This window comes from Rana temporaria, chromosome 4 (genome assembly GCF_905171775.1).
Source record: "Rana temporaria chromosome 4, aRanTem1.1, whole genome shotgun sequence".
In the NCBI taxonomy this organism is placed as follows: Eukaryota; Metazoa; Chordata; class Amphibia; order Anura; family Ranidae; genus Rana; species Rana temporaria.
Window position 1 is genome coordinate 187,918,030 of NC_053492.1, and position 26,981 is coordinate 187,945,010.

At 44.6% G+C, this 26,981-nt stretch overlaps 1 protein-coding gene across 5 annotated transcripts in view; it reads left to right on the forward strand.

Moving 5' to 3' along the window:
* LOC120936832 (probable cation-transporting ATPase 13A5) overlaps nucleotides 1–26,981 on the forward strand; it is a 153,259-nt gene that overhangs the window by 23,026 nt on the left and 103,252 nt on the right. For 4 of the 5 annotated variants that reach the window (XM_040349535.1, XM_040349534.1, XM_040349532.1 and 1 more), the window contains 5 exons: nucleotides 3,498–3,568; nucleotides 7,191–7,271; nucleotides 7,386–7,455; nucleotides 11,750–11,884; nucleotides 14,188–14,257. In XM_040349535.1, coding sequence (XP_040205469.1) covers nucleotides 3,498–3,568; nucleotides 7,191–7,271; nucleotides 7,386–7,455; nucleotides 11,750–11,884; nucleotides 14,188–14,257 — 427 coding nt within the window. Of the gene's footprint in view, nucleotides 1–3,497; nucleotides 3,569–7,190; nucleotides 7,272–7,385; nucleotides 7,456–9,104; nucleotides 9,271–11,749; nucleotides 11,885–14,187; nucleotides 14,258–26,981 lie in introns of those variants that run through there. The other variant, XM_040349536.1, reaches the window with a different exon arrangement.

The window sequence follows — 26,981 nt, forward strand, 5'->3', positions numbered from 1 at the left end:
CGCTTACAAAAATCTGAACATCCATTGTGTTTGTAAAATTATGAAGATTTTCTAGCGCACCCGTAAAGCTGAAACGTGTGTAAAAACTTTAATGTTTGATTTAGTTACCAATAAACCAATAAGGAACCTCTAAAGATGTGTGCCCCTCTTGTGGCTCTGGGTCTTTCTTTAAAAAGGTTACCTACATGCAACATCCGGTGGTAATGCCACCCCTGAAACTGATAGTCGGGGCTGGAGCACAGAAATCACAGTTGGTCGCTTGCTTTGCAGCTCATCCTTTAAGAAAACATTGTGTATTCCTTTTATAGGTGTTCTGCGATTGGGGAAGGGAAGTCATGACATTCATTACCCCCCCCCCCCCCCCAATCACACACTTTGAAAAGAATGCATGTTTTCTGAAATGTAGAAGCTGCATAGGAAGCAACCCATTGTCATAACATGTTTGCCAGCTGTGAACTTGCATGCAAATCTTCCCAGAATGTGGAGAACATTATAACATTTAATCTATAGACTTCTTTGCTCTGGTGGGGCATTGCTTACAGATGATGCTTATACAGTTCCTATCTTCTCCATTGAATATGTGTATATCAGCAATGTAAAAATGCTATTACAGACTTGCTTTGGTGTGTTGTGGATCCTGTTAAATGGGCTGTAGTGCAAATCTGCAAAATGCATAGGTGTGAATCCAGCCTAATACGTTACACAGGGGGAGTGAACCAAAGCAGCACAGAGAGTGATTTGCCATCATTAATGGCTTAGCTCGGTTGCTATAGTAATGGCAATCGAGATAGAGGCTTGGTCTAGACTTGGACAGGAAAACAAGTAAGGGCGGAAATGACGTCCACAAGAGATTCAGTAGTAACTATTGTAGTAACGATGGCGTGGCCAATACCCAGAAGAAACTAAATAAAAAAAAGAGAAATAAGGTATTTTAAAACCAAATTTTTGTCATATTTAAATGTGTATGGCTTACCAATACATTGTAGGATCATTATCTTAAAAAAAAAAGAAACTTTAGCTATATTCTGCCTGTTACCTTATGTCATTTTATTTTGCTTTGTATATGTAGCATCCCCTTACCCAGTGGCGTCAGGAGGGGGGAGGGGGGGGGGGCTGACCGGGGCTATAGCTCAGAGTGGGCCCCCAAAAAGCCCTGGGCCTCATATTGCCCCTTCAGAATTATTAGCCCAGAGTCCCAAGGCCTGGGGTTGGCCGGGAACTCAGCAGTGTAAACATCTATACAGCACATCCAGTCATTGGTGGACAAGCCGGGGGCTTACGACAGAAATGGGAGTGAGCTGTCAAATCTAACCTCTGATGTCGGTGATGGGCGGGGCCAATATGCAAGGCTCCGTCCCCTTTTTAGAAAGCCTGTGCATAGACAAAACAGACGGCGTGTATACATTGCTGACTGGGGAGGAAGGTGGCAGGGGGGCAGGACTAATTGCAACCACTGTATGTGTACCCACAGCGTGTATAATTCTGGTTTATTATAAACCGCTGAGTGTGCACATTCAGTAGTTACAATTGATCCTGCCCCTGCCATCTTCCTCCCCGTCCCGATGATACAGCCCATGAGCACATAAATACACTAGCGTCTATGGGAAATCTTGGTCAGCTTGATATGGCACTGCTCCTGGTTTTTAACATTGATGTATATGGGAAACCTTGCTCATCAGGACATGGTACTGCTCCTGTTTTTTAACATTTAACATTGGCGTCTATGGGACATTTTGGTCAATGTGACATGGTACTGCTCCCGAACCTTAAGTTACAGGGACACCAGGGAGCATGTTAAGGGTACTCGGCACTACGTAATGGTATTATATAAATTATTTAGGCAAGCTGGCCAGTCCCAGATATTTTGTAGTCCTGGGTTCCCTCTTGGTGCTCTCCAGGTTTGGTGTCCCTCTCCCTTATGGGGCAGAGGGGGGGGGGGGCTTTGTAATGCAAAAGAGGTCCAGAGGTGTGGGGGGCCCTGTGTAATGTAAAGGGGTTCAGAGGTGTGGGGGCCCTGTGTAATGTAAAGGGGTTCAGAGGTGTGGGGGCTGTGTAACGTGAAGGGTCGCCCCATGTCCAGAGGTGTCGCCCCATCAAAATGCTATAATTGGTGTTAAACTCATATTTGATCCAGCAACGGGTAAAGCTCCACAATGCTGATCTTCACACCCTCTTTTGATATTGGAAGGGGGTGTTGTGGGATCAAATAGGGTAAAATATTACACTCTTTGGTGGGCCAAAGAAATTGGACATCACTTTGAAACCTCATTAAATTAAAACTCCCCTGTAACACACATAAGCAAAACAATACCTTAAACTTAGGGAAAACTCAATGAAAGCAGAAATAACTATTCAAGGTCAGGCTACCTACGACCTAACCTAGATGTGACACCAAGTTTAGAATAGGTAAATCAGCTTAAGGCATGGTCCCTACATACAGTATATGTTACTTTGCTTTGGTAGCATATCTTGAAATCATATTCGCAAGTCAGTAAGCATGTAACTAAGTTATGAATAAGCTTGCATAATCTAATATTTCTTTAATCGTTTGGGGTACCCTCCCCTCATCTTTTGAGTAGTGTTCTCAATTTCTGGTGATGTATTTTCTGAAAAGTTGCCTAATGGTCAGCTCCTAGTTTTTCTTATAACTCTCCTACTGAACTTTTCTTTAATACAATGCCACCCAGAAGGGAGCTTTACAACCTCACTGGTCTAGAGCAGTGTTTCCCAACTCCAGTCCTCAAGGCACACCAACAGGTCATGTTTTCAGGATTTCCCTCAGATGAAACAGCTGTGGTTATTACTAAGGCAGTGAAACTGATCAAATCACCTGTGCAAAATAATGGAACGCCTGAAAACATGACCTGTTGGTGTGCCTTGAGGACTGGAGTTGGAAAACGTTGGTCTAGAGCAGTGTTTCTCAACTCCAGTCCTCAAGGCGCCCCAACAGGTCATGTTTTCAGGCTTTCCATTATTTAGCACAGGTGATTTCATCAGTTTCACTGCCTTAGTAACTACCACAGCCGTTTCAACTGAGGGAAATCCTGAAAACATGACCTGTTGGTGCGCCTTGAGGACTGGAGTTGAGAAACACTGGTCTAGAGGACAAATCTTATAGCTAGAAACATTGAGATGGCATATGTCAGGCACTTTGCACCTCCTCCAGGAGCTAGATTCTTCTTTGTTGAGAAGGACGGGTTCTCCAGTCATGGTAGCTGATTTACTAGAGAACTGTTTCATACCACTGACTTGCTTTTTGCAGCCGAGGCTCACAAATGTGAAAGTCATCGTATTGAGAAACATATCTCTTGAATGCTGAGAATAATAACGGGTATAAATCTATTTTCCCCAGAACAATCGCACATTAAAAATTAGGACTTGAATGTAGCAGGCCGTTTTACATTTTTTGTATTTCTGCATATTCAGCAAAACAATATTGTTGATGTTGTTATGTTTGTTAACATATTGTTCATGTATTTTGCTCTTTAAAAACATAGGTGCGTTGCATAACAGTGCAGAAAATCAGATACGTGTGGAACACTTTGGAGAGAAATTTTCAGAAAATTGGGTGAGTTAAAACAGTTAAAATGTTATTGGAAAAATGTATATTGAAAGAAACTCTGTTAAGTCCTCGTACACACGTCCGAGAATATCGTCAGGAAAAACCTGTCGTTTTCCCTGACGAGATTCTTGGCAAGAAACTCTTGCCACCGGAGTGTACTGACTGTCATTTCAAAAGAACTGTGGTTCTCTTGAAAGGAAAGAACGCGGTGAAGTCATTGCATATGACGAGCATGCGCTTGTCACATTCGATGCCTTTGCCGCCATCTTGCTTCACCCTACCTATGCCGTGGAAGCTACCGCGCATGAGTCAACGTCATTTCGAGCATGCGCGGGTTTCCACGGCGACAGATAAGTATACACACTCTCGGGTTTCTCGTCGGGAAACAGGCCGACAAGAATCTCGACGAGAAAAAAAGAGAGCAGGTTCTCTTATTTTCTCGTTGATTCTGGTCAGATTTCCAGACGAGAAACCTGAATGCCTCGTACACACAAACGGGAATCTCGGCATGAAGCAGTTTTCTTGCTGTTTTTTGCCAAGAAACCTGGTCATGTGTACGAGGCCTCAGAGACCAAAAATGGTTTCAAGTAGTCTAGACACCTAGATGCATCTCACTTTATATAACTGCAGCAGGCTTCAAAACCGTGTCATTATGACAGACTGTTCATTAGACATGTGCTCATTAAAATGTTTTGTTTCGGAATTTCCTTTTCGTACGAAAAATTCATTAATTTAGTTACTGCCGAAATTCGTTTTTATTTATTTATTTTCGTTAAAAAAATGCATTTGTCCAAAAATCAGAATTAATTAAGGTTGAATCTGTCATTGAAGGCTTATGGTGTCTGTTGAATGTTCTAAGAAGATTTGACGGAGCAGCTAAACTGTACGAGGCCACAATTTCTGGTCGAATGTTCCGCCTACAAGCTATAGAAGAATTCTAATGTTGTATGACACTAGTAATAATTATATTTATACATTATTATTACTAGTCAACCAACATTTGAATTCTTCTATAGCCTATGGGCCGAGCATTTGGCCCGGTAATGTACGATTGCAGCGTCGTACAGTTTAGCTGCTTGTCGAATCTTCTTAGAACTTTTGACAGACTCCATAAGTCTCTAATGACAGATTTGATGTTTGTATGTTTTTCGCTGCTTCGTTGAATCTTCGTCGTTCATGTCGAATGGTCTACCCCAACACTGTCTCTATAATGTCAAATCTTTTCTCTCTATGTCGAATCTGTCCTCTCTATGTAGAATAATCTTGGACTAATAGAGTTAAGGTTAGGCACATTCGACCACAGATTTGATAGACACAGATTTCTATTGTCAGCATCATGTCAAATCTCCTATCTATATCGAACTGTCGTAGCAATAAAAACGAGGGAAAAAAAACACGGCACAACAGCAAACCTGCCAAGAGATGGCCGCACACCAAAACTCACAGACTGGGCAAGGAGGGCATTAATCAGAGAGGCAGCACAGAGGCGTAAGGTAACTCCGGAGGAGCTGCAGAGTTCCAGAGCAGAGATTGGAGTATCTGTACATAGGACGAAAATAAGCCGTACGCTCCATAGAGTTGGGCTTGATGACAGAGTGGCCAGAAGAAAGCCATTACTTTCAGCAAAAAACAAAATGGCACGTTTTGAGTTTGCAAAAGGCATGTGGGAGACTCCCAAAATGTATGGAGGAAGGTGCTTTGGTCTGATGAGACTAAAATGCTACGTTTTGGCCATCAAAGAAAATGCTATGTCTGGCGCAAACCCAACACAACACATCACCCAAAGAACAGAGTGAAACATGGTGGAGGCAGCATCATGTGTTTTTCAGCACTTGGGACTGGGAAACTGGTCAGAGTTGAGGGCGAGATGGATGATGCTAAACACAGGGATATTCTTGAGCAAAACCTGTACCACTCTGTGTGTGATTTGAGACTAGGATGGAGGTTCACCTTCCAGCAGGACAATGACCCCAAACACACTGCTAAATCAACACTTGAGTGGTTTGAGGGGAAACATGCAAATACGTTGGAATGGCCTAGTCAATACCCAGACCTCAATCCAATAGAAAATCTGTGGTCACACTTAAAGATTTCTGTTCACAAGCGCAAACCATCCAACTTGAAGGAGCTGGAGCAGTTTTGCAAGGAGGAATGGGCAAAAATCCCAGTGGTAATATGTGGCAAGCTCATAGAGACTTATCCAAAGTGACTTGGAGCTGTGATAGCAGCAAAAGGTGGTTCTACAAAGTATTGACTTTAGGGGGGTGAATAGTTACGCGCATTGACTTTTTGTGTTATTTTGTCCTAGTTGTTGTTTGCTTCACAATAATAATAAAAAAAAAACCTCTTCAAAGTTGTGGGCATGTTCTGTAAATTAAATTTATGCAAATCCTCAAACAATCCATGTTAATTCCAGGTTGAGAGGCAACACAACATGATCAATTATAGGGGGGGGGGGGTGAATACTTTTGCAAGGCACTGTATATATCATAATTTGTAGACTCTATAACTTTCACAAAACTAAATAATATACACTTTGGGCCAGATTCTCAAAAGAGATACGCCGGTGTATCGCCTGATACGCCGTCGTATCTCTGAGTCCACCCGTCGTATCTATGCGCCTGATTCATAGAATCAGTTACGCATAGATAACCATTAGATCCGACAGGCGTAAGGCTCTTACGCTGTCGGATCTTAAATGCATATTTTTTTTCGCCGCTACTGTGGGTGTCGCCGACATCGTTTTCCCGATCGAGTATGCAAATTAGCAAAATACACGAATTCCCGAACGTACGCCTGACTGACGCAGTGAAGTTACAACGTTTACGTAAGATTTGCGACGCGTAAAGTTGCCCCTGGGTATATGAGGCGCAGTCAATTTTAAGTATGGCCATCGTTCCCGCGGCGAAATTTGAAAATTTACGTTGTTTGTGTAAGTCGTCCGTGAATGGCGCTGGACGCCATTTACGTTAACGTCGAAACCAATGACGTCCTTGCGACGTCATTTAGCGCAATGCACGTCGGGAAATTTTAGGGACGGCGCATGCGCAGTACGTTCGGCGCGGGAACGCGCCTAATTTAAATGATCCACGCCCCCTACCCGGATCATTTGAATTAGGCGGGCTTGCGCCGGAGGATTTACGTTACGCCGCCGCAACTTTACAGGCAAGTGCTTTGTGAATCAAGCACTTGCCCGTAAAACTGGCGGCGGCATAACGTAAATGAGATACATTACGCCGCCGCAAAGATGCGGCGATCTACCAGAATCTGGCCCTGAGTTTTGGTTATTTTTACTAAAGAAATGTAGCAGAAGACATTTGGTCTAAATGCATTATTATTTGATTATTTGTTTGCAAAATATTTTTTACAAATTTTTGGTTATGTTTTCATTTATATAGCAAAACATGAAAATTCCAGTGGTGATTAAATACCACCAAAAGAAAGTACTATCTACAGTATCTCTGATAACATTTTCATTTGTATACAGTGTTGCATGCCTGAGTAATTGTCATTTAAAATGCGACAGCACTGAAAACCAGCTTAGGCAGAAATAGTGTGAAAGTGTCTAGACTTGAGGTGGTTAAAAAATACAATTAGTGGTATAATTCTTGATATGTTTATATTGCAGCATTTTAGAAGATGAGTATTCTTGCTCAGATATACACACAACCTTTGGCTCTGGTTTAACTCAAGAGGAGCAAGAGATCCGGTATGCGTTTAACACAATATAATTGTATTTATAATATAACCAGAATAACCCGAATTGTAGTTAATCTTTAGTTTTTTCTGTGTAATTAATATAACTTGTCTTATTTATTACCAGAATGCAAGTATGTGGCTTAAATGCAATTGATGTAGAGGTTGCCCCAATCTGGAAGCTGCTTTTCAAAGAGGTGAGAGACTATTTAACAGGAGAACACAGCCATACAGTATTTACAAACAGAGCAGTATCAATCGTCTGAATGAAGGTGTGTAGTAATGTAGTAGTGCACATGTAAGCCAATAAACAGTGTCAATGCACCCGATTAAAAACGTGATTAGTAAATTCCCTCCCACCTGTTTGACCTGGCTGGCAATTAGTGTTTGACAATAGAAATGGTCATATGTGTGCGCAGACCATGGCATTAGGGTGTGCACCCAAAGCTCAAACACACATGTGTGTATATACGTATGTATTAAGTCCTTAGTCCATTTCTCCAACCAGGCTCTTCTATTCCTTTCAGCCTCCTGAACACTGTCTGAGCCAGAGTTTACATATGATCCTGCCAGGAAGGATGTGAATGTACCTAACTTCCTGGGAGGATTTAAGAATAGTTCTATCTTAAAGAGGCAGTAAATGAAAGTGGTTCTACAGGTTCGGTTTTTATAAAAATTTAAATAATAAACACATCATACTTACTTGCTCTGTGCAATGGTTTTGCACAGCGCAATCCCGATCCTCCACTTGTTAAGTCCCCTTCCGGCATTCCTGGCCCCTCCCTCTTGGCAAGTGACCCCAGACCAAGCTGCTTGCTCTGGGAGCACTCATGCATGCTCACCCCCAAGCTGACTGTGTGTCTCTGGAACACAAAGCATAGCTCATTCCTGCCTCACCCCCTGATCCCTCCTCACTAGCTGTGATTGTCTCAGCCAATAAGGGGGGGGAGAGACCTAGGAGGGACGTTACTCTCATGCACAGGGATCTGGCCTTGTAAGTATTAGGGAGGCTGCAGGGGGGAGCTGAACATTTTTACCTTCATGTAAAGAATGCATGAAGGTAAAAAAACGTCACCCTTTACAACCACTTCAACCCCCGCCTACAAGCTTTTATACTCATATGCCCCGTACACACGATCGGTTTTCCTGTTGGAAAAAGTCAGATGAGAGCTTTTGGTCGGGAATCCCGACCGTGTGTATTCTCCATCAGACATTTTCCAACAGGAAAACTGCTGGACGAAAAAAAGAGAGCAAGATCTATTTTTTCCCAACAGGAAAACATCCTAGTGAGAAAAACGTTCGCCTGTATGCAATTTCAACGCACAAAAAAAATATGCATGCTCGGAAACAAATCGACGCATGCTCAGAAGCATGGAACTTAAATTTCTTGGCTCATCATAGTCTTTTACGTCAGCGTGTTCTTGGCAGTCAAAATTTCACCTAACTTTTGTGTGACCGGCTTGAGGCAGGCTTGAAAAGGAATTCCATCTGGAAAACCATCGTTTTTTTTTTTTCGACAGGAAAACCGATCGTGTGTACGGGGCAATATAGTGAAAAATGGAAGAGAAATCCCAATAGCATAATCCAATTTAAAACAAGCCAATTTATTAGAGTAAAAACATAGATACACTCACTTTTGGTAAAAAAATACAGATAGTGCTCCAAGAGGGCCGAGCTTGTATGTTTCTGTCACCATGAAGTCACGTGATACGTGTCGGAATTGGAGCAATATGCGAAACCAGGAAGTGATGGAAACATACAAGCTCGGTGCTCGTGGAGCACTATCTGTATTTTGTAACCAAAAGTGAGTGTATCTACGTTTTTGCTCTAATAAATTGGCTTGTTTTAAATGGGATTATGCTATTGGGATTTCTCTTCCATTTTTCACTTCCCCATTCTGAGCCTGATAGCGAAGAAGGACATACTACGATCCATCTCTGGAACAATCAAAGAGGGACCCGCTGAGGATTGCTGCATTTGATTTATTCATGCTGTAACCTTACAGCAGTAAGGTGAGGGGCTGGTACACATCTAGGTGTCACTAAAGTGGATTGGCCTGGCATTGGCCGTTGCTTTCACGGTGGAAGGATTTACCACTTTTTTTTACCACGTTTCACTGTTTATCTATATGTGATTATTTTCAAGTTACTATCACCTGTTATTGTTGAACATTGTTTCACTGTGCACTTTAGCACCCAGCAAGATTGCATTGATACACATTGTGTGTTCCCACCTTGCACTAGCACTTGATTATAGTACTTTTAGTAGGTTCACAGAGCAACATCACCATTTTACCCAAAGCTCCCTCTTTCCTCCCCAGTTGTCCCTCTTGTTGGGCTAATTTGTCTATTAAAATGTGTTCTAATGTGCTAATCCTTTTATCTAAAATCTAAATGACTTTATTTGTTATTTTGAAAATCCAAAAAGTAGTGTTAAAAAATGTGAGTTAAACCAATCTTTTTTGCACATTAATCCTTATTACTGTTACTGGAGGGGTGACAGGGGTGTAGCCTCTGCCTATATACTTCATGCTATAATTTCTCCCTCTTTCCTATCACATAAAGATGTGAAGTATAAGATCAGTCAATGTACTAGTGGAGCTTATTACCCTGTGTCCCTACCACAATTGTATAGATGCCCACAAACTATTTTGAGTCAATGTTGATTTAAAGTTTCAGCTGAGGGATCTAAAAAGCATATTAAAAGTAAAACAACAAATGTAGAGAGATTTTAGCACCAAGTAGGTAGTGCAACTGATGGGTAATGAACACTGGGTCTGGAGTGTTAACCACGAAGACATCACCCCCACCTTAGGCAACTACATTAGAATGGATGCAGGGGTTCAAAAACACGTACAAACTCCTTCAATACATTCCAAACAACTCCTAAAACCACTTGTCTCACACGCATCATAAAGTAAATCAATACATATTGTGAACTTTGGGGGTTCTTTAGCTCAGCGAGACAAGTGCTTAAACCGAAATAGTGAATAAAAAGGGGTTTTTATTTGAAAACAAAACACCGCTTTCTTCAGCATAGGGAAAATCATCAAAACAAAAGTCCTGCTTGTCTTCAGCACAAATGAAAAAGTCTGTTTTTCCTTCAGCACAGCAAACAAAACAAAACACAGGCACATACGGTTTGGTAAGTATTCCAGTCCTTCTCAGCAGCATACAACTTCTGCAGACACCTTCACTTCCACACTCCTCCACCCTCTATCAGCACTTCCTCACCCTTTAGCTGACTTCCTGGAAGTTGTTAACCCCCTGTGTGCCTGAAAGCCCGGGGTCAGAAGGGACTAGACTCCGAAAATTGGCGCTATGTAGCTTCCATCCAGGACCCAACCCTGGCGTCCTGTACAATATATATATTGATATACTGTGTATATGTATATATACAGTATCTCACAAAAGTGAGTACACCCGTCACATTTTTGTAAATATTTTATTATATCTATTTATGTGACAACACTGAAGAAATTACACTTTGCTACAATGTAAAGTAGTGAGTGTACAGCTTGTATAACTGTGTAAATTTGATGTCCCCTCAAAATAACTCAACACACAGCCATTGATGTTTAAACCGCTGGCGACAGAAGTGAGTACACCCTTAAGTGAAAATTTCCAAATTGGACCCAGAGTGTCAATATTTATTTTCCAGAACTGCCTTAACCCTTCAGGGCATGAAGTTCACTAGAGCTTTAAATGTTGCCACTGGAGTCCTCTTCCACTCCTCCATGATGAGATCACAGAGCTGGTGGATTTTAGAGATCTTGTGTTCCTCCACCTTTCGTTTGGGGATGCCCCACAGATGCTCAATAACAGCTTTCATTTCAATTGCCGTTTGTTCCTCTCACTCGCCATCACATACAGCCCGCCTCCTGGCCCGGGGAGTTTGATATACATCACACGTACCAGGATTGGATGGGTGTTCTGTCTATCAATGTGCCTGGGCCAGGATGAGGGACTGTATGTGACAGCGAGTGAGGGGAACACACAGCAATTGAAATGAAAGCTGTTTTGCCTCGTACACACGGTCTGACTTTTGGCCTTGCAAAAGTTCGCCGTGAGTCCGTCGGAAGTCCAACGGAAAGATAGAGAACAGGTTCTCTATCTAAGATTCGTCGGACTTCCGACAAAAAAAGTCAGATGGAGGCTACACACGGCTGGACTTTCTGAGAAAAAAAGCCCTTCTGACGTTTTTTTTACAGTGATTTTTCTGAGCTCTGATGATCCAGCCTGCTCTCTCTTCTCTCTTCCTCTGGGCAATCGCTGGGAGAAGAGCTCTTTCCACTCCTAGGCAGCCCACTCTTGCCAGTCTTCATTTTCCACTTGCAAAATGCGAGTACTGTAGGCGGCAGGAAAATTTGAGGGCTGATATACGTATACACTGTACATACTGTATAGCTTGTAGTGGATTGTTTTGCTCCTCAACAAAGTTGAAGTTTCAATATAAATACACACTAACATCTTTAATTTATGCCTTAAACAGGTTTTAAATCCTTTCTACGTTTTTCAAGCCTTCTCACTAAGCCTTTGGTTTGCTACTGGATATACTGAATATGCTGCAATACTTGTTGTTATTACACTCCTGTCTATTATGGCCACAGTCTACACTCTCAGGAAGGTAGGTGCATTAAGCTAATATTATTGTAAATCATGCCTTAAAGCAAACTCTTGACTGAAGTATTGCCGACTTACTGGCTGACAAAGCCAACTTAAAAACACCCCTTACCTACTTCAATATAAATAATACACGGAACACTTAGCTGGGATTTAAACGTCCATAGCTGCCATTTTATTAACAAAAAAATATTTAACAAATATCAATTTTTCATTTTTTACAAGCTTTACATTTTTTAATGACCGTGGGTATTTGGAGGCAAGCATGGTCTACCAAACCGGCTGTATCAAACACCAAGTCCTTTTACCACAGGCCCCCAGCCACAATTACACGGACTTGAGGACAATTTGTTACCACCTTACCGCCCGATACAGCCCCATTACTAATATCACCGCACTGACGTCACATCTCTGTGAAGATACCTATACCAAAGATGGGCCCAACCCATAATTCTCCATATACAATTTTGACCATGCCGACCTTCAAAAAAAAACAGAACCCCTGCCACCGACGCCCAATTATGAAACCCCACACTTGGGCGGCCCGCCACAAACTGAAAGCCCTCTGCAGACCTTTCTGCAGACCGAGGCACCCCGACAAGGCAACCCCGAAAGCATTCAGGTGAACCCCCATCTCCCCTTAAATCCATCCAGTTATCCCCTTCCAGTTCCACATGGCAAACCGCAAGGCCACCATTCCGAACAAAGAACTTTGCAACCTCCCTATTCACCTTAACACGCATGTTATTGATCCTGTCTACTGACTGAGCCAGGCGTAGATCTAGCTACAATATCGGACCAGAATAATATACGGAAAAAATTATCTAAGGCGAAGAAAATCGAGCTTCATGTCCCGTATGAGTTCACGAGTAGCCCCCACCCCGAGATCATTGCCCCCGACATGCAATAGTAACACATCAGGGGGCCGATCCAGCCTATTATAGTGATGAACTTCAGGCAATACACGGGACCAAAGCTAACCCAGGACACCGATCCACCTGACATTGGCTGAACTCGAGGGAAAACCAGCTGTCTGCCCTCAGGTCTGATTGCAGCCCTCTTGGCTCCCCAAAAAACATACGAGTGCCCGAAGATTCACACCAAACATTCTCCGCCTGAAAAACATAAAATGCACAGCTCACAAACTTCTGAGAACTAACAACAACAAACGGGGACAAGAAAACACAGGACCCACCATACAGTAGACAACTCAGCCCAGCCCCCATCTGGAAGCCCCAGTGGCAGCCCCAATCCTGAACGAATGGGAAGTGAACTCCAAAGGGTTAAACCCAGCGGCCGATAAGCACTTCCGAAAAACTGAAACAAACTGAAACCTAGATAACGCCGACCCATCAGCATGAATCAGTGGAGGCTATCCAACCAGTCAGCTACAATAGCAACTGGATACAAGGGGGAGCTCCACGCTGCCCCCCCTCACACACTGATCAGTTTTAGACCTTCAAATATGCAAAGAAACCCTGTCCTCAAACAACGCTACCTCAGAAACACCCAAACCACTCCTCAAACGGGTAGACAGACTAACCAGCTCACCCAAGCGGAAGGCCCTAAAGAAGGCCAGGACAAACTCAATTCCGAAAAATAATGGCCTCAAAAGGAGAAGAGCAAACCCCGGGCAAATGCTTCAAGAGCACTCCCAGCAGCTCGAACGAAACCGGCCGCCTGGAATCTGACCGGCGCCTTCCCTTCCGGTAACCCTGCAGCGCCTTCTTCACCAGAAAGCTTTTAGTCGCGTCAGGAAAAACCTGACAGCTGGAACAGGAACGCCAGCCCCGACAGCTTGCGGTTCAATGAAGAAATTGACACACCCTCTTCAAAATTCTTCCTGATGAAGTATAACAGAACAGAGACCCGAACGTCTTCCTGAAACCCACCCACCCACCGAACTTACCAACTCATGTCATTTCTGCCAGACTCTATCGTAAGCTGTCCATGTGGAAGGGCAAACCGTGAGCAGTGTCAAAGAGTACAAGCGGAAGAGAAAGGATGAAACTGATGCCATCCACGCTGGCTAACAGGCAAGCAATATAATAGCAGGGGCCTTTTGGAACCAGGACCTCTGTCAATTGCCTGGTTTGCCCATTCCAAACATTGGCCCTGACAAAAACTTCCTAAACGTTGATTTTTAATGGTGGGATCACAAAGTATTATTTTAAAAGAAGCTGCAGAATTGAAAAATTGAAAATTACTTTTAAAAATTACATTAACACATTAAAGCTTATATCAGATGTTAACAATTTAATCTACATATACTTTAATACTGCAATAATTATTATATCTTTTTTTAAGCAATCTGTGAAACTACACAAGATGGTTGCATCTCATAACAATACAATGGTTACTGTTCTCAGGAAAAATGGTGAGTTAAAAAATATTAATACCAGTCTTTGCCTAAAAATGTGTTGGAGAGAGCAAATGAGATCAGTTAGGACCAATGCTGTATCCTGGCGGCCTAGGCCAACAAGGCCCAGGCCTTGGGCAGCACTTTGCAGGGGGGGGGGGGGCATGGAAAGAGTCCACACCGGCTTGCGACCTTGGCTTAATCGGCAAATTAGTCTAGAGCCCCCATAAAGCAGCCGCACTGATTTCGGTATGCGGGAGGCCGGCGCTGCTTCTAATTTTGACTGTCCTATCGACCTGGACCACAAACCTTCCTCACTGTGCTATATGTTTCTGCTGCACCATTGGCATGGTTATATCTTCTTAGTCCTCTCCATAAAATTATCAGAAATGTGTGCTTAAAGTAGAACTATAGGCAACACTTTTTTTTTATTTTGGATAGAGTAAGGGAGGGTTATAGCCCCTGTCAGTTTATTTTTTTTACCATCCCTGTCCCATTGCAGAGATTTCCCTTCACTTCTTGACCCATAGCCAAACAGGAAGTGAGAGGAAATCTATGCAAATTAAGGTAGTCCATTGCCCCCCGGGTGTTAAACAGAAAGGGGTGTGACATTAACAGGAAGCGGTGGGTCATATTTAAATTAGGGGGTGCACAACTTTAGTCAGGCGTAGGGCAGCACAAAACCTAAAAACACTACTGGTTAGGACAGGATTAGAAGAGGAGCAAGGGAAGGGAGGTAGTAGTAAAGTAGGAAAGGGAGAAACAGAAAGAGGATGCCAATTACAGAGAACACAGTTGTAACATCTACATATAAAGCTTTCTGATACCTAGCTTTATAATGATGTTTCACTAATTGCAATGCTTTCCTTTACGTGTAGCCTGAAAACTGCACAGCTTTGCCAGCTAATCTATTGTAGTTTATAGTTTATGTCCCTGGTTTAGTGGGCTGTTGTAATCGGCGCCTGTCGCCATAATGCATTCCACGCTGGAACGCAGCGCCGCGACCGCGCAATGAGGTCATCGCTCGGCGCCACATGCGTTCCAGCCTGGAACGCGGAAGTGCCGAATGCAATTAGCTCTGCATTCGGCACACATGCTGCTTTACTATAAACAGAACAGTGTGTACTATACACGCCGTTCTATTATTGTCAGCCGTAGCTCGGCCACGCTACAATACTGCTACCATCACTCCCCTTGCTGAAACATTAAGCCAGGATAGAATTCCATTGCCTCTAGCTAATGCCTTACTGATTCCTGCTGCTATTCCTGGGGACACCCTGAAGATATCTTCCACCCATAGTCCCTACACTACGGAATTCCATTGCTGCTGAATTACAACACGACTCATCCTCTGAAAACGGATAAGTAGCCATTGTTTCACTTGTAGTGCTTCAGAATCATCTGCTACATATATTGCATCTAATCAATTGCTGTAATCAACTCTGGCTTACTAAGTATTAACATACTGCTTGAGATTGTCTGTTGTGTTCTTGGCTGCTTACTGTGGAGTATCTTAAAGGGGCATACACTCTCAAATTACCTGAGCTATATTTGCGTCTTTTACGCAACTATCAGTTGCCTACACCTTCCTTAATTACTATGTGCTTGATATAAGTTGTTACTTGTTTATGGGCCCATGCCCTAAGTTGCTGAACATGTTCGCCTTAACTTTTCTATGCTAAGGGTTGAAGGTATTTCATACCTACTCCCTTAGTGACCTAATACACTTCTTTATGCTAAGTGATATGATGTAGAGAACCCCCAAACTCCTGTTCTGTTTGGAGTGACGCCTGGGGTCCGGTACTGATAATCGCTTGCATACAGAGGTGCATTAGAATCTTCATGTGTATCGTATTCTTTTAACACTAGGGTTTGGTCCCATGTTGTAATACGTCTACCCCTAGTAGCTCAACGCATTCCTTTATGTGAGAGAGAGATGATGTAGAGAACCCCCAAACTCCTGTTCTGTTTGGAGTGACGCCTGGGGTCCAATACTGAAATCTCACATAGAGAAGTGCATTGAAATCCTTGCTAACCGCTGTTGTGGTTCACTCCTGTTCACTAAAGCTGTTACAGCTGTCCCCGGGGAAAAAGAGTTTCTGATTTTGTCCCCAGTTAAAAAAAATGTGTCCCTGATTTCTTTCCAGCTTTTAAGTGGTAGTAAAGTAAAAAAATAAAAGTTTCACGATGCAAGGCAATATTATAATGTGCTAGCATGCATCGCATACTAGCACATATGAAAGACTTACCTTAAAACAAAGCCCTCCAGCGGCCCGCACTGACACCACTACAGAGGCTTCTATCTTCACCCAGTCTTCCTTACGGGTTTGTGGACTCTGGCCTTCTGACTGGCGGAGCCGCAATGGCGTCACTTCCCTGCATGCGCACGGGAGTCTCGGCTGCGGCACACAGCTCTGAAGGAACGGCATGGGTATGTTGTTGGTTCAGAGTGCATGTGTCGATGATGTCACCGGCTTCTGCTTGCTAGAATATCTCCTAAACCATGGGTCTTCAAACTATGGCCCTCCAGTTGTTTAGGAACTACAATTCCCATCATGCCTAGTCATGTCTGTGAATGTCAGAGTTTTACAATGCCTCATGGGATGTGTAGTTCCGCAACAGCTGGAGGGCCGTAGTTTGAGGATCCCTGTCCTAAACGGTGCACGTTTAAGAGATATTAATTGTATCTACAGGTAACCTTTTTTCTAAGCTTACCTGTAGGTAAAAATAATAAAACACAGTTTACTACCAGTTTAATAATGATGTCCCCGGCCCAGGAATCTGCAGAATACTCTATGTAAAATCGACATTAAAACAGAATGCAATGATTTGCAAATCTCACAAACCCATACTTTATTCACAATAGAAAACAGAAAACATATAAAATGTTTAAACTAAGAAAATGTATAATTTTGAGAAAAAAAATAATGTAATTTTGAAAATAATAACAGCAACACATGTTGAGAAGTGCAGCATGATGTGGTGGCAATAATTACACAGACTTTGGTTGTAAAGAATAGCACTTGTATTAATGCAGAATCCAGTCATTCACAAAAAAAAACAATGGAAAGGTACACAGCTTGGAGCACTCACAGCTAGTAACAACAATGTGCAGCAGAGCAGATCTCAAATGTGCCAAGAGCGTCTGTCTTGAGGGGGCGGAATGTGGCCTGACCGGTCCGGACCCAACTGGAGATGTCTCTAGGTAGGATGGCATGCCCCTATACTTTCCCTACTTGTCTGGAACCCCTCCCTACCACTAATCACTGTCCCTGACAGGGTGACCTGTCCCTACACTACCCATGAGCAAAATGTCTGAAGCCCAGGAGCCAGGGTCTTAAAAAGACTACCTGGCCCAAGATGGCCTCCAGAGTCACATGGGATAGCAGCATCTAATCAGATAGCTTCTCCAGTGGCCCAGGAAACAATAAAAGAACTGTGTTCCTCTTGACTTCCTTTCCCCCTGCAATGGCTCTGTGGTTTAATTAGGTAGGCATTTTTGCTGTGTCATAGCATGGAGATGAGAGGAAGGTAAGAAAGAAAGAAAGAAAGAAAAAGGAGGTATGGAAATGGGAGGAGGTTGCGTTATATGCAGAGCATCAGATAGACACGGTGCATTTGGGGTGTGTGAGCCAGGGTGACCACTTGTACAGGAACTTTTCCATACTCGTGTTTTTTCTAGCGACTAGTCTCTCAGGAGGTTTAGGTCTGTGATTGTATTAGCGATGGATGGGGAATTCGAAGACTTCCAGAGTTTGGTGATGTTCTGTTTCACTGCAAGTAGTATATGTACTATTACCACTCGTGATCTGGGGGGGAATTTTTCTATCCCAAGGTGTAGCAAAGCTAGCGAGGGATTAGGGGATGGTTGGGGTCTGTGATATCGTGGAAATTAGAGCAAATATTTGTTTCCAGAATGAGCTTATGGACCTACAAAACCACAGAATGTGTGCTATGGTTCCAGCACTTCCACAGGTCCTCCAACAGGTATATGAGTGTCCTGGGAAGAATTTGGATAAGCGGTAGGGTGTGAGATACCACCTATGTATTGTTTTCTGGTATGATTCCCAATGGTTGGTGCAGTGGGATGCTGTGAAGGTATGTTTAAATGCACGTATCCACATGTCGGGGGTGACAGTAACATTTAGTTCTTCCGTCCATTTCGAAAGGGATGAGATTTGGGAATATGGCCGGTTGTCGCTAGGTGCAGAGTACATTAGCGATATACCATGCTTCGGGTATGTTGGGTATGCGTAGAAGTTATGGATTGGTTCTGGTATTTTAACCTCAGTGGGGATTTTAGACTTTCGGAGAAAGTGTAAAATCCTTATGTGTGTGAAGGCCGCAGATTAAGATTTTGCAGATGCACTAGAAGCGTTCTGAGGGATTGGGAGTGTATGAGACTGGTGCGTTTTGGATATCGCCTGGGTGAATTTCTTCCAGACAGTTAGTGAGGCCGCAACTGATGGGGAAGTATCTGTTGTGATAGGAGGAAACCCAGCTGAAGTGATCAGTATTATTTCACATAGGTTATTAGGTTTATATGAGGACGATTTTATGATCGACCAGGCCTTATTGGGATTCGGGTGCCACCAGTAGTATAGCTGGTCTAGAACAGAAGCATTGTAGTAGATATGTATGTGGGGAAGGCTTACACCTCCTTTTTTATGATGTCTAGACAGGACGTAATGGGCACATCGAGGAGATTTTGTGTCCCATATATATCTTGAAATTCGTTTTTGTATGGAGGCAAAGAAGGAATGGGGTATAGTTAAAATTACTGTGCGAAATAGGTATAGTATTTTGGGGAGGATTAGCTTTTTAAAGGAGGCAATCTTTCTTAGTTTAGATAAGCCTGAAGTCCGCAGTTGGTTTAATAGGTGGGGAAGCCGTTTTTGGAAGGCACGATAGTTGGGGTCATAGAGTTGAGACAAAGATGGGGCCAAGTTTATCCCAAGGTACGGAATAGATTGACTCATCCAGGAATAAGGAGAAGATTCTTCCAGTAGGGTCTTCTGGGCGTTTGTGAGATTAAATGGGAGGATTAGGGACTTGGAGGAATTAATTTTATAGAAGGAGGCTTAACTGAATTGGGTAATGATATCTTGAATCACAGGTAAGGAGTGGACCGGGTTTGTGAGCATGAGTACGTCATCGGCAAAGAGGTTTATTTTATGTTCCATGTCATTATGTATGATGCCTGATATGCACTTGTCTCCTCTAATCCTTGCTGCCAGAGGTTCCATAAATAGAGCAAAGATGAGAGGGGAGAGCGGGCACCCCTGACGAGTGCCATTAGTGATCCCGAACGGTTTAGACAGGGTACCATCGTTTAATACACTGGCTGAGGGGTTTGAATATAGTGACATTATTGCAGATTGAAACCAGCCTGTGATTCCATATTTTGTGAGCACTGCTTTTAGGAATCCCCAGTGCACTCTGTCAAACGCCTTCTCTGCATCTAAGGATTATGCGCCAGTTCCTCAGGAGTGTAAGTCCCGATGAAAGTGTTTGGACTGCGTGAGTTTTGTTCTGGTGCGTAATGAGGAGTTTAGTGGGGAAGCCCCACTTATATGGTATTTTATGATTTTGAAGCGCTTTAGTTATAGTCGCCAGTTGTCTGTGATTTTCCATGGTTGCTTTGGATAAATCAGCATAAAGAGCGATGTCATTGAAAGGGTCAGGGAGTCTTGCTGCTCGTTTCGCTGCATACAAAACTTTTTCTTTCACAGTAAAAAAGTGTACACAGGCCAATACATCCCTGGGTGTGGAGGCAGGGAGATGAGAGGGCTTAGGGAGTCTGTGTGCTCTGACGATTTCCATGTCACGGATGGTTAGGTCAGGTAGAAGTGTGTGCATCAGCGATTGCAGGAATTAAACTAGATCCGATTGTTGGATCGACTCTGGAATATTACGGAATTTAATATTATTGCGTCTGGAGTAGTCCTCCAGGTCTGCAAGCTTCAGATTAATCAGTTGGAGTTCATTGTCATGGTCTGCAAAGCCATCAACTAATTTATTGTGTGCAGAGAGAAGGTATCCCATTTTTTCCTCTATATGAGTAATGGCTTAATCATGTTTGTGCACAGTTGCAGAGAGTGAGGTAACAGCCGTGGATAGATCGCTGTATAGGGTTTGCCTCAGAGAGAGCAGCATGCTCTTCATGGTGTTTTCAGACAGTGGCTGGTCTGAAGCAGGGAAGGCATCTAGCTCCGATGCTTGCTGTGGCGGAGGGAGAGAGAACAGGCATGGAGCTTTGACAGGCTGAGTCAGATGAGGCTCTTCTGTTCTGATCCTCGTTTTGGCAGGGCTAGAAGTCGTGGGCGAGTTAGGAGGGAGCACTCACCCTGTGTGTTAGAAGATCGTAGGAGTCCCGGAGACAGTATGGAGCTCTGGCTGGAGTGTGAGGAGGAGAGCCGCGCCACCATTTCACTGCCGTTGCTGGTGCCATCTTGGCCGCTCGGGTAGTAATCTGTGAGCTTCCTGGGCAGTTTGGAGTCCTTCCTTCGTTTCAGCATGGTTCTTCAGCTGTGCTACGGTGTCTGGGCTACAGGTAGGAATAGTTTTCCCTTCTTTAAAGTCGCTTTTAGAGTCGCTCAGCCGTCAAGCCACGCCCCCTTTTTTTCATTAAAATTTTGAGTTTGTGAGCTCTGCATTTGTTATATACCTATATCTGTTGTGCCGAGTATCTAGGCATAGTGCCAGCAACCAATATATGCACAGATTCATCTGAGCACACAGTGCCCCCCCCAAGCTATTTACAAAAAAAAGCGGTCACTTTAACCACTTACTGGAGTTTTCACTTATTCACCTCCCTGGGGATCTCTGACCCTTCACAGCATGGGAATGAACTCCCCTGGAGCAGCCAGTGTTCTGCCGATGAGTGTCCCCCCGGCGGATAATGTCCCCCCTGTACTGTGCAGGCGCAGCGCTTGCGCAGTACGAACCACAATGGAGGGGACGGAAATAGCCAAAGCTAAATACCTCAGAGTCAGCTGAACACAGCGCCTGCGCAATGACAAGGCTATTGTGACAGACACTGGCACACGCTCTCGATGCTCGTGTTACTCTGCAAGGGGGCGGGTGCATTACTTTTATCGTCTAAGGGGTGGATAGCTACAGAAGAGGCCAAGTTTTCTATTGATGTCCAGAGCTAATAACTTAGCTGTACCCGCCCATGAACATTGCAAATCCGACCCCTCATTTGTTTAAACACGCCCCGCAAAGACGTGTAGTATATTGTGTAGCACTACCCCCAGAGGAGCTGTTGGATTGTTTTGGGTCTACGCTTGGTGATTAACCCCTAAAAGTGGCTCAAAACCCTCCCGTGACACACCTGGCAATAGTTTGAGAATTGTGGACCTTAGTATCTTGTGAGGAACACAATATCCCGTTATACAACAACAGATTATGCAATAAAAGGGATTACCTTAAGTGGAAGTATCCTGCAGTATAAAAGACAAGCTGCACACAGACTTCAAGATAACCAAGTCAATGCTTTACTTAACCACTTAAGACCCGGACCATTATGCAGGTTAAGGACCTTGCCCCTTTTTGTGATTCGGCACTGCATCGCTTTAACTGACAATTGCGTGGTCGTGCGACGTGGCTCACAAACAAAATTGGCGTCCTTTTTTTCCCCAGAAATAGAGCTTTATTTTGGTGGTATTTGATCACCTCTGCGTTTTTTTTTTGGGCTATAAACAAAAATAAAGCGTCAATTTTGAAAAAAAAACATAATTTTTTACTTTTTGCTATAATAAATATCCCCCAAAAATATATAAAAAACGTTTTTTTCCCTCAGTTTAGGCCAATACGTATTCTTCTACCTATTTTTGGTAAAAAAAAATTGCAATAAGCATTCATCGATTGGTTTGCGCAAAATTTATAGCGTTTACAAAATAGGGGATAGTTTTATTGCATTTTTATTAATAATTTATTTTTTACTACTAATGGTGGCCATCAGCATTTTTTTTCATGACTGCGACATTATGGCGGACACTTCGGACAATTTTGACACATTTTTGGGACCACTGTAATTTTCACAGCAAAAAGTGCTATAAAAATGCATTGTTTACTGTGAAAATGACAATTGCAGTTCAGGAGTTAACCACTAGGGGGTGCTGTAGGGGTTAAGTGTGACCTCATATGTGTTTCTAACTGTAGGGTGGCGGGGGGCTGGACGTGTGACGTCATTGATCGTCTTTCCCTATATCAGGGAACAGACGATCAATGACACTGCCACAACGAAGAACAGGGAAGGTGTGTTTACACACACCCACTGGCGTAGGAAGGGGGGGGGCAGGGGGTGCTGTTGCACCGGGCGAACCATTTAGGGGGGCGACTTTCCGTGCCTCCTCCTAATTTTAATTTCCCGTGTCACCGGATGTTGCGAGCGGCCAGCGTGTAATGTGTAATGTCCAGCGCCCTGTGATTGGGCATATGGGGGTCATGTGAGGAGTGGGGCTGGAAGTCCCGCCTCCGCACATGACCGCCATACGTCCAATCGCAGAGCGCCGGGAAAGTCTGAAAATGTCGGCGGCCGGCGGGAGACGTCAGGCACGGAAAGCCGCCGGCGCCGTCTTCCCCTCCGCTCTGGTGCTCTGCGGTACGGCGCTGCCACTGTGTGGAGGGGAGTTGCAGCATGGAGCGAGCTGCGGGTGGATAGTGCTGGCGGCCAGCGGGGAAGAGAGTCGGAACTCCGTCGGTGCTGGGGTCCTGTCCGTCCTGGAGGAGTCTCTGGAGAAGAGCAGACACAGGTAAGGAGGACTCAGAGGATGGACTTCTACTGTAGGAGTTAGGTGGGTCAGTGCAGGGGTCAGTGTCAGTGTAGGGGTCAGTGTCAGTGCAGGGGTCAGGTCAGTGTCAGTGTAGGGGTCAGTGTCAGTGCAGGTGTCAGTGTAGGGGTCAGTGTTAGTGCAGGGGTCAGTGTAGGGGTCAGGTCAGTGTAGGGGTCAGTGTCAGTGCAGGTGTCAGTGTAGGGGTCAGTGTCAGTGCAGGGGTCAGGTCAGTGTCAGTGCAGGGGTCAGTGTAGGGGTCAGGGTCAGTGTAGGGGTCAGTGTCAGTGCAGGTGTCAGTGCAGGGGTCAGTGTAGGGGTCAGTGTCAGTGCAGGGGTCAGTGTCAGTGCAGGGGTCAGTGTCAGTGCAGGGGTCAGTGTCAGTGCAGGGGTCAGTGTCAGTGTAGGGGTCAGTGTCAGTGCAGGTATCAGTGTAGGTGTCAGTGTAGGTGTCAGTGCAGGGGTCAGTGTCAGTGTAGGAGTCAGTGTCAGTGCAGGTGTCAGTGTAGGGGTCAGTGTCAGTGTAGGGGTCAGTGTCAGTGTAGGTGTCAGTGTAGGGGTCAGGTCAGTGTAGGTGTCAGTGCAGGGGTCAGGTCAGTGTAGGGGTCAGGTCAGTGCAGGTGTCAGTGCAGGGGTCAGTGTCAGTGCAGGGGTCAGTGCAGGGGTCAGTGTCAGTGCAGGGGTCAGTGTCAGTGCAGGGGTCAGTGTAGGGGTCAGTGTAGGGGTCAGTGTAGGTGTCAGTGTCAGTGTAGGAGTCAGTGTCAGTGCAAGTGTCAGTGTAGGGGTCAGTGTCAGTGTAGGTGTCAGTGTAGGGGTCAGTGTCAGTGTAGGGGTCAGTGTCAGTGTAGGGGTCAGTGTCAGTGTAGGGGTCAGTGTAGGTGTCAGTGTAGGTGTAGGGGTCAGTGTCAGTGTAGGGGTCAGTGTCAGTGTAGGGGTCAGTGTAGGTGTCAGTGTAGGTGTCAGTGTCAGTGTCAGTGTAGGTGTTTTAAAAAAAAAAGCTCCAAAATATTTAAGTCCCCCACGTTTATGCACATATAAACGTGGATGTTTATATAAGGGGGGGGCGAAAAAAAAATTCGCCCCGGGCGCCCATAACTCTGGTTACGCCACTGCACACACCTCTCCCCGTTCTTCAGCTCCGGTGAGCGATCGCGGGACACCGGCGGCGATCGGGTCCGCGGGTCCCGCGGGCGTGGTCAGAGAGCTTCGGACCAGGTCATGGCTGGGCTTAAAGAAACACGTATAGGTACGTGATTGTGCCCAGCCGTGCCATTCTGCCGGTGTATATTGGCGTGAAGGGGTCCTTAAGTGGTTAAAGGAGAACAAAAGAAAACTGTACTGTATTTGCAGATCCCTGCAGTATCAGTGGCAATTTTAGAGTTTTGGCAAAAGCTAGGCTGCAACGTCAGATAGACCTGTGTGAGCTCACAGCAAGGGGATCTCCTTCAACAAAACGTGTACATTGAAACGCCCTCTTGCCAAACCTCACCCAGTTCTGACCTCTCTACAATACAATGTAAAACAGTAGAACGGATTAAGTATAACGTATTAAAGGAGTAGAACTGATTACTCGGCCAGCGAGCAATGCAACCAATATAGTGAATATACAACTCTAAACAGTTAGTCAGTGAGTGTTATGGCTATAACTAATTAGGATGGCCTGGCATTCCAGACCAAACTTCAACACAGTCCCCTGCTAACAGTTTGTGCACTTGTTCGGTGGCATGCGGTGGCGCGCTAAGAACAACTTGTACTCCAGTAAGGTAATAATAAACTTATAAAGTTTCCTGGATAGTCAAGCCAATAAAATGGATGTCAGCGATCCGCCCTTCCACAAACAAACATTACTTTCAGGCAAATGCCTCACCCAACTGGTTTAGGCCTTGTCCCTCTACGACACACCGTCCAGTCGATCAGCAGGGCTCTGGTCCTCAGAGAGGTCGCAGGGTTACTGGGATCTCGTCCGATGGCTCCGGTAGAAGCTCTGTCTCTCTGTCTCAAAGCCACTCCGCCCGGGAGTATGTAGGCCTCAACTGCAGCCTAATCCCCTTGGAGACACTTCTGCAGAGTCCTGCTGGGTTGAAGAGGCGGTCCCGAGAGAGTGCGCCAAACACGTCCTCTCTCTTAAATTGCCTCCCTCTGCGGGCGGTGTGGAAAGCAAAGCATCTTGGGGTTGCACAGCTGCTCTCTGGGTAATGCAGTCCATTACAGGCCAGGGCAAATGGAGTCTCTTCTCCTTCTGAACTCAATTCCCCAACATTGACTGTGGTACCAGAACAGAATGTAAACAGGTGGCTGTAACCCAACTCAACCACTGGAGGGAGCTGGGATCCTTCATGATCAGCAATCGTAGTCTTTGTATCACATCAAAAGGGTAATACCCGCTACAATTGGTAAAAATCACAGCCAAGTTATCAGCTTTGCACATCAGTAGAAAACTCGGCCTCTTCTGTAGCTATCCGCCCCTTAGACGATATAACAGTAATGCACCCACCCCCTTGCAGAGTAGCGTCTGTCACAATATCCTTGTCATTGCGCAGGCGCATTATTCAGCTGACTGTGAGTTATATACCTTCGGCTATTTCCGTCGGCGGTCGGCCCCATTGTGGTTCGTACTGCGAAAGTGCTGCGCCTGCGCAGTACAGGAGGGACCTTTTTCAGCAGGACACAGGCAGCAGCATGGATGTCGCAATCGCAGTGATGTGTGGAGGGGGGGAAAGGCCAGCCTCTGACCTCTACATAGAGGTCAGATAAGATTGTGAGAGTAAGGGATCAGGGGTGTCTATCGAGAGGTGAGACAATGAAGCCAGCAATGTGTGTGCAGCTTCTTACTTTCGCACTTTCTCCACTTCCACTTCCTCCTCTCCCTAACCTGCCTGCTTGGAATGTGTGGCCGTGCTGGAAAACTCAAATCAGGCTGCGAGGGGACAAGTCTTTAGGAGGGGAGAGGGGTTTGTAGATGTCTGCTGCCTGTGTGTGTGCTACACTGAGACATGGGAGAACACTGGCTGCATACTGAGAGACCCTCACAGCACACAGGGACCCTCATAGATAGACAGTCCCTGACCTGGACACCAGTCCCTCTTTTTCACCCACTACCGTGTATGGAATTGTCCAGGTCCCTGTTTAACCACTTCAACTTCGGAAGATTTACCCCTCCTCATGACCAGGCCATTTTTTGCGATACGGCACTGCATTACTTTAACTGACAATTGCACTGTCGTGCGACGCTGTACACAAATAAAATTGTGTGTTTTTTCCCCCACAAATATAGCTTTCTTTTGGTGATATTTGATCATCTGTGCGGTTTTTATTTTTTGCGCAATAAACCAAAAAAGCCTGAAAATGTTGAAAAACAAAACAATATCTTTTTACTTTCTGCTATGAAACAACAAAAAACAATCACATTTCATAAATTTAGGCCAATATGTATTCTGCTACATTTTTTTGTTAAAATTTTTTTTTTTTTTTTGCGTGAATAGATTGGGGGCATCACTTCATTCCAGGGACACACCACTTCAGGTATGAATGGGCGTGTCACGCGCTTTATGATGTGATTTTCATGCAACAGCATATGACAAACATGTCCAATAAATCAGGGTATCAGGGGAGCAGTGACAGCCCAGGCTGGAGGCTCTGTTTGCGCCAAACACACACACACACATTTTTTTATCACCAGCTGCCACTGTGAGCACAGATATTTCACTTCTACTTTCATTTGAATTAGGAAATAGAACAATCTACTTCACAGAAGAAGAGAGGGAAAGAGACATGAGAAGCTCACAGAGGCAGAAACTTATTTTGGTGTGTTTATTAATCTCTTTACATTGTCCGAAGCCAGCACTTTAATAAAGCTGTGATGTCCTGGATTCGATAGGCAGGGCTCTTAAAGTGGAGGTTCCACCTATCTAACAACTTAACCTTAAACACAAGGGCACAGTTAGCCGTTCGCCAAACAAAATTTT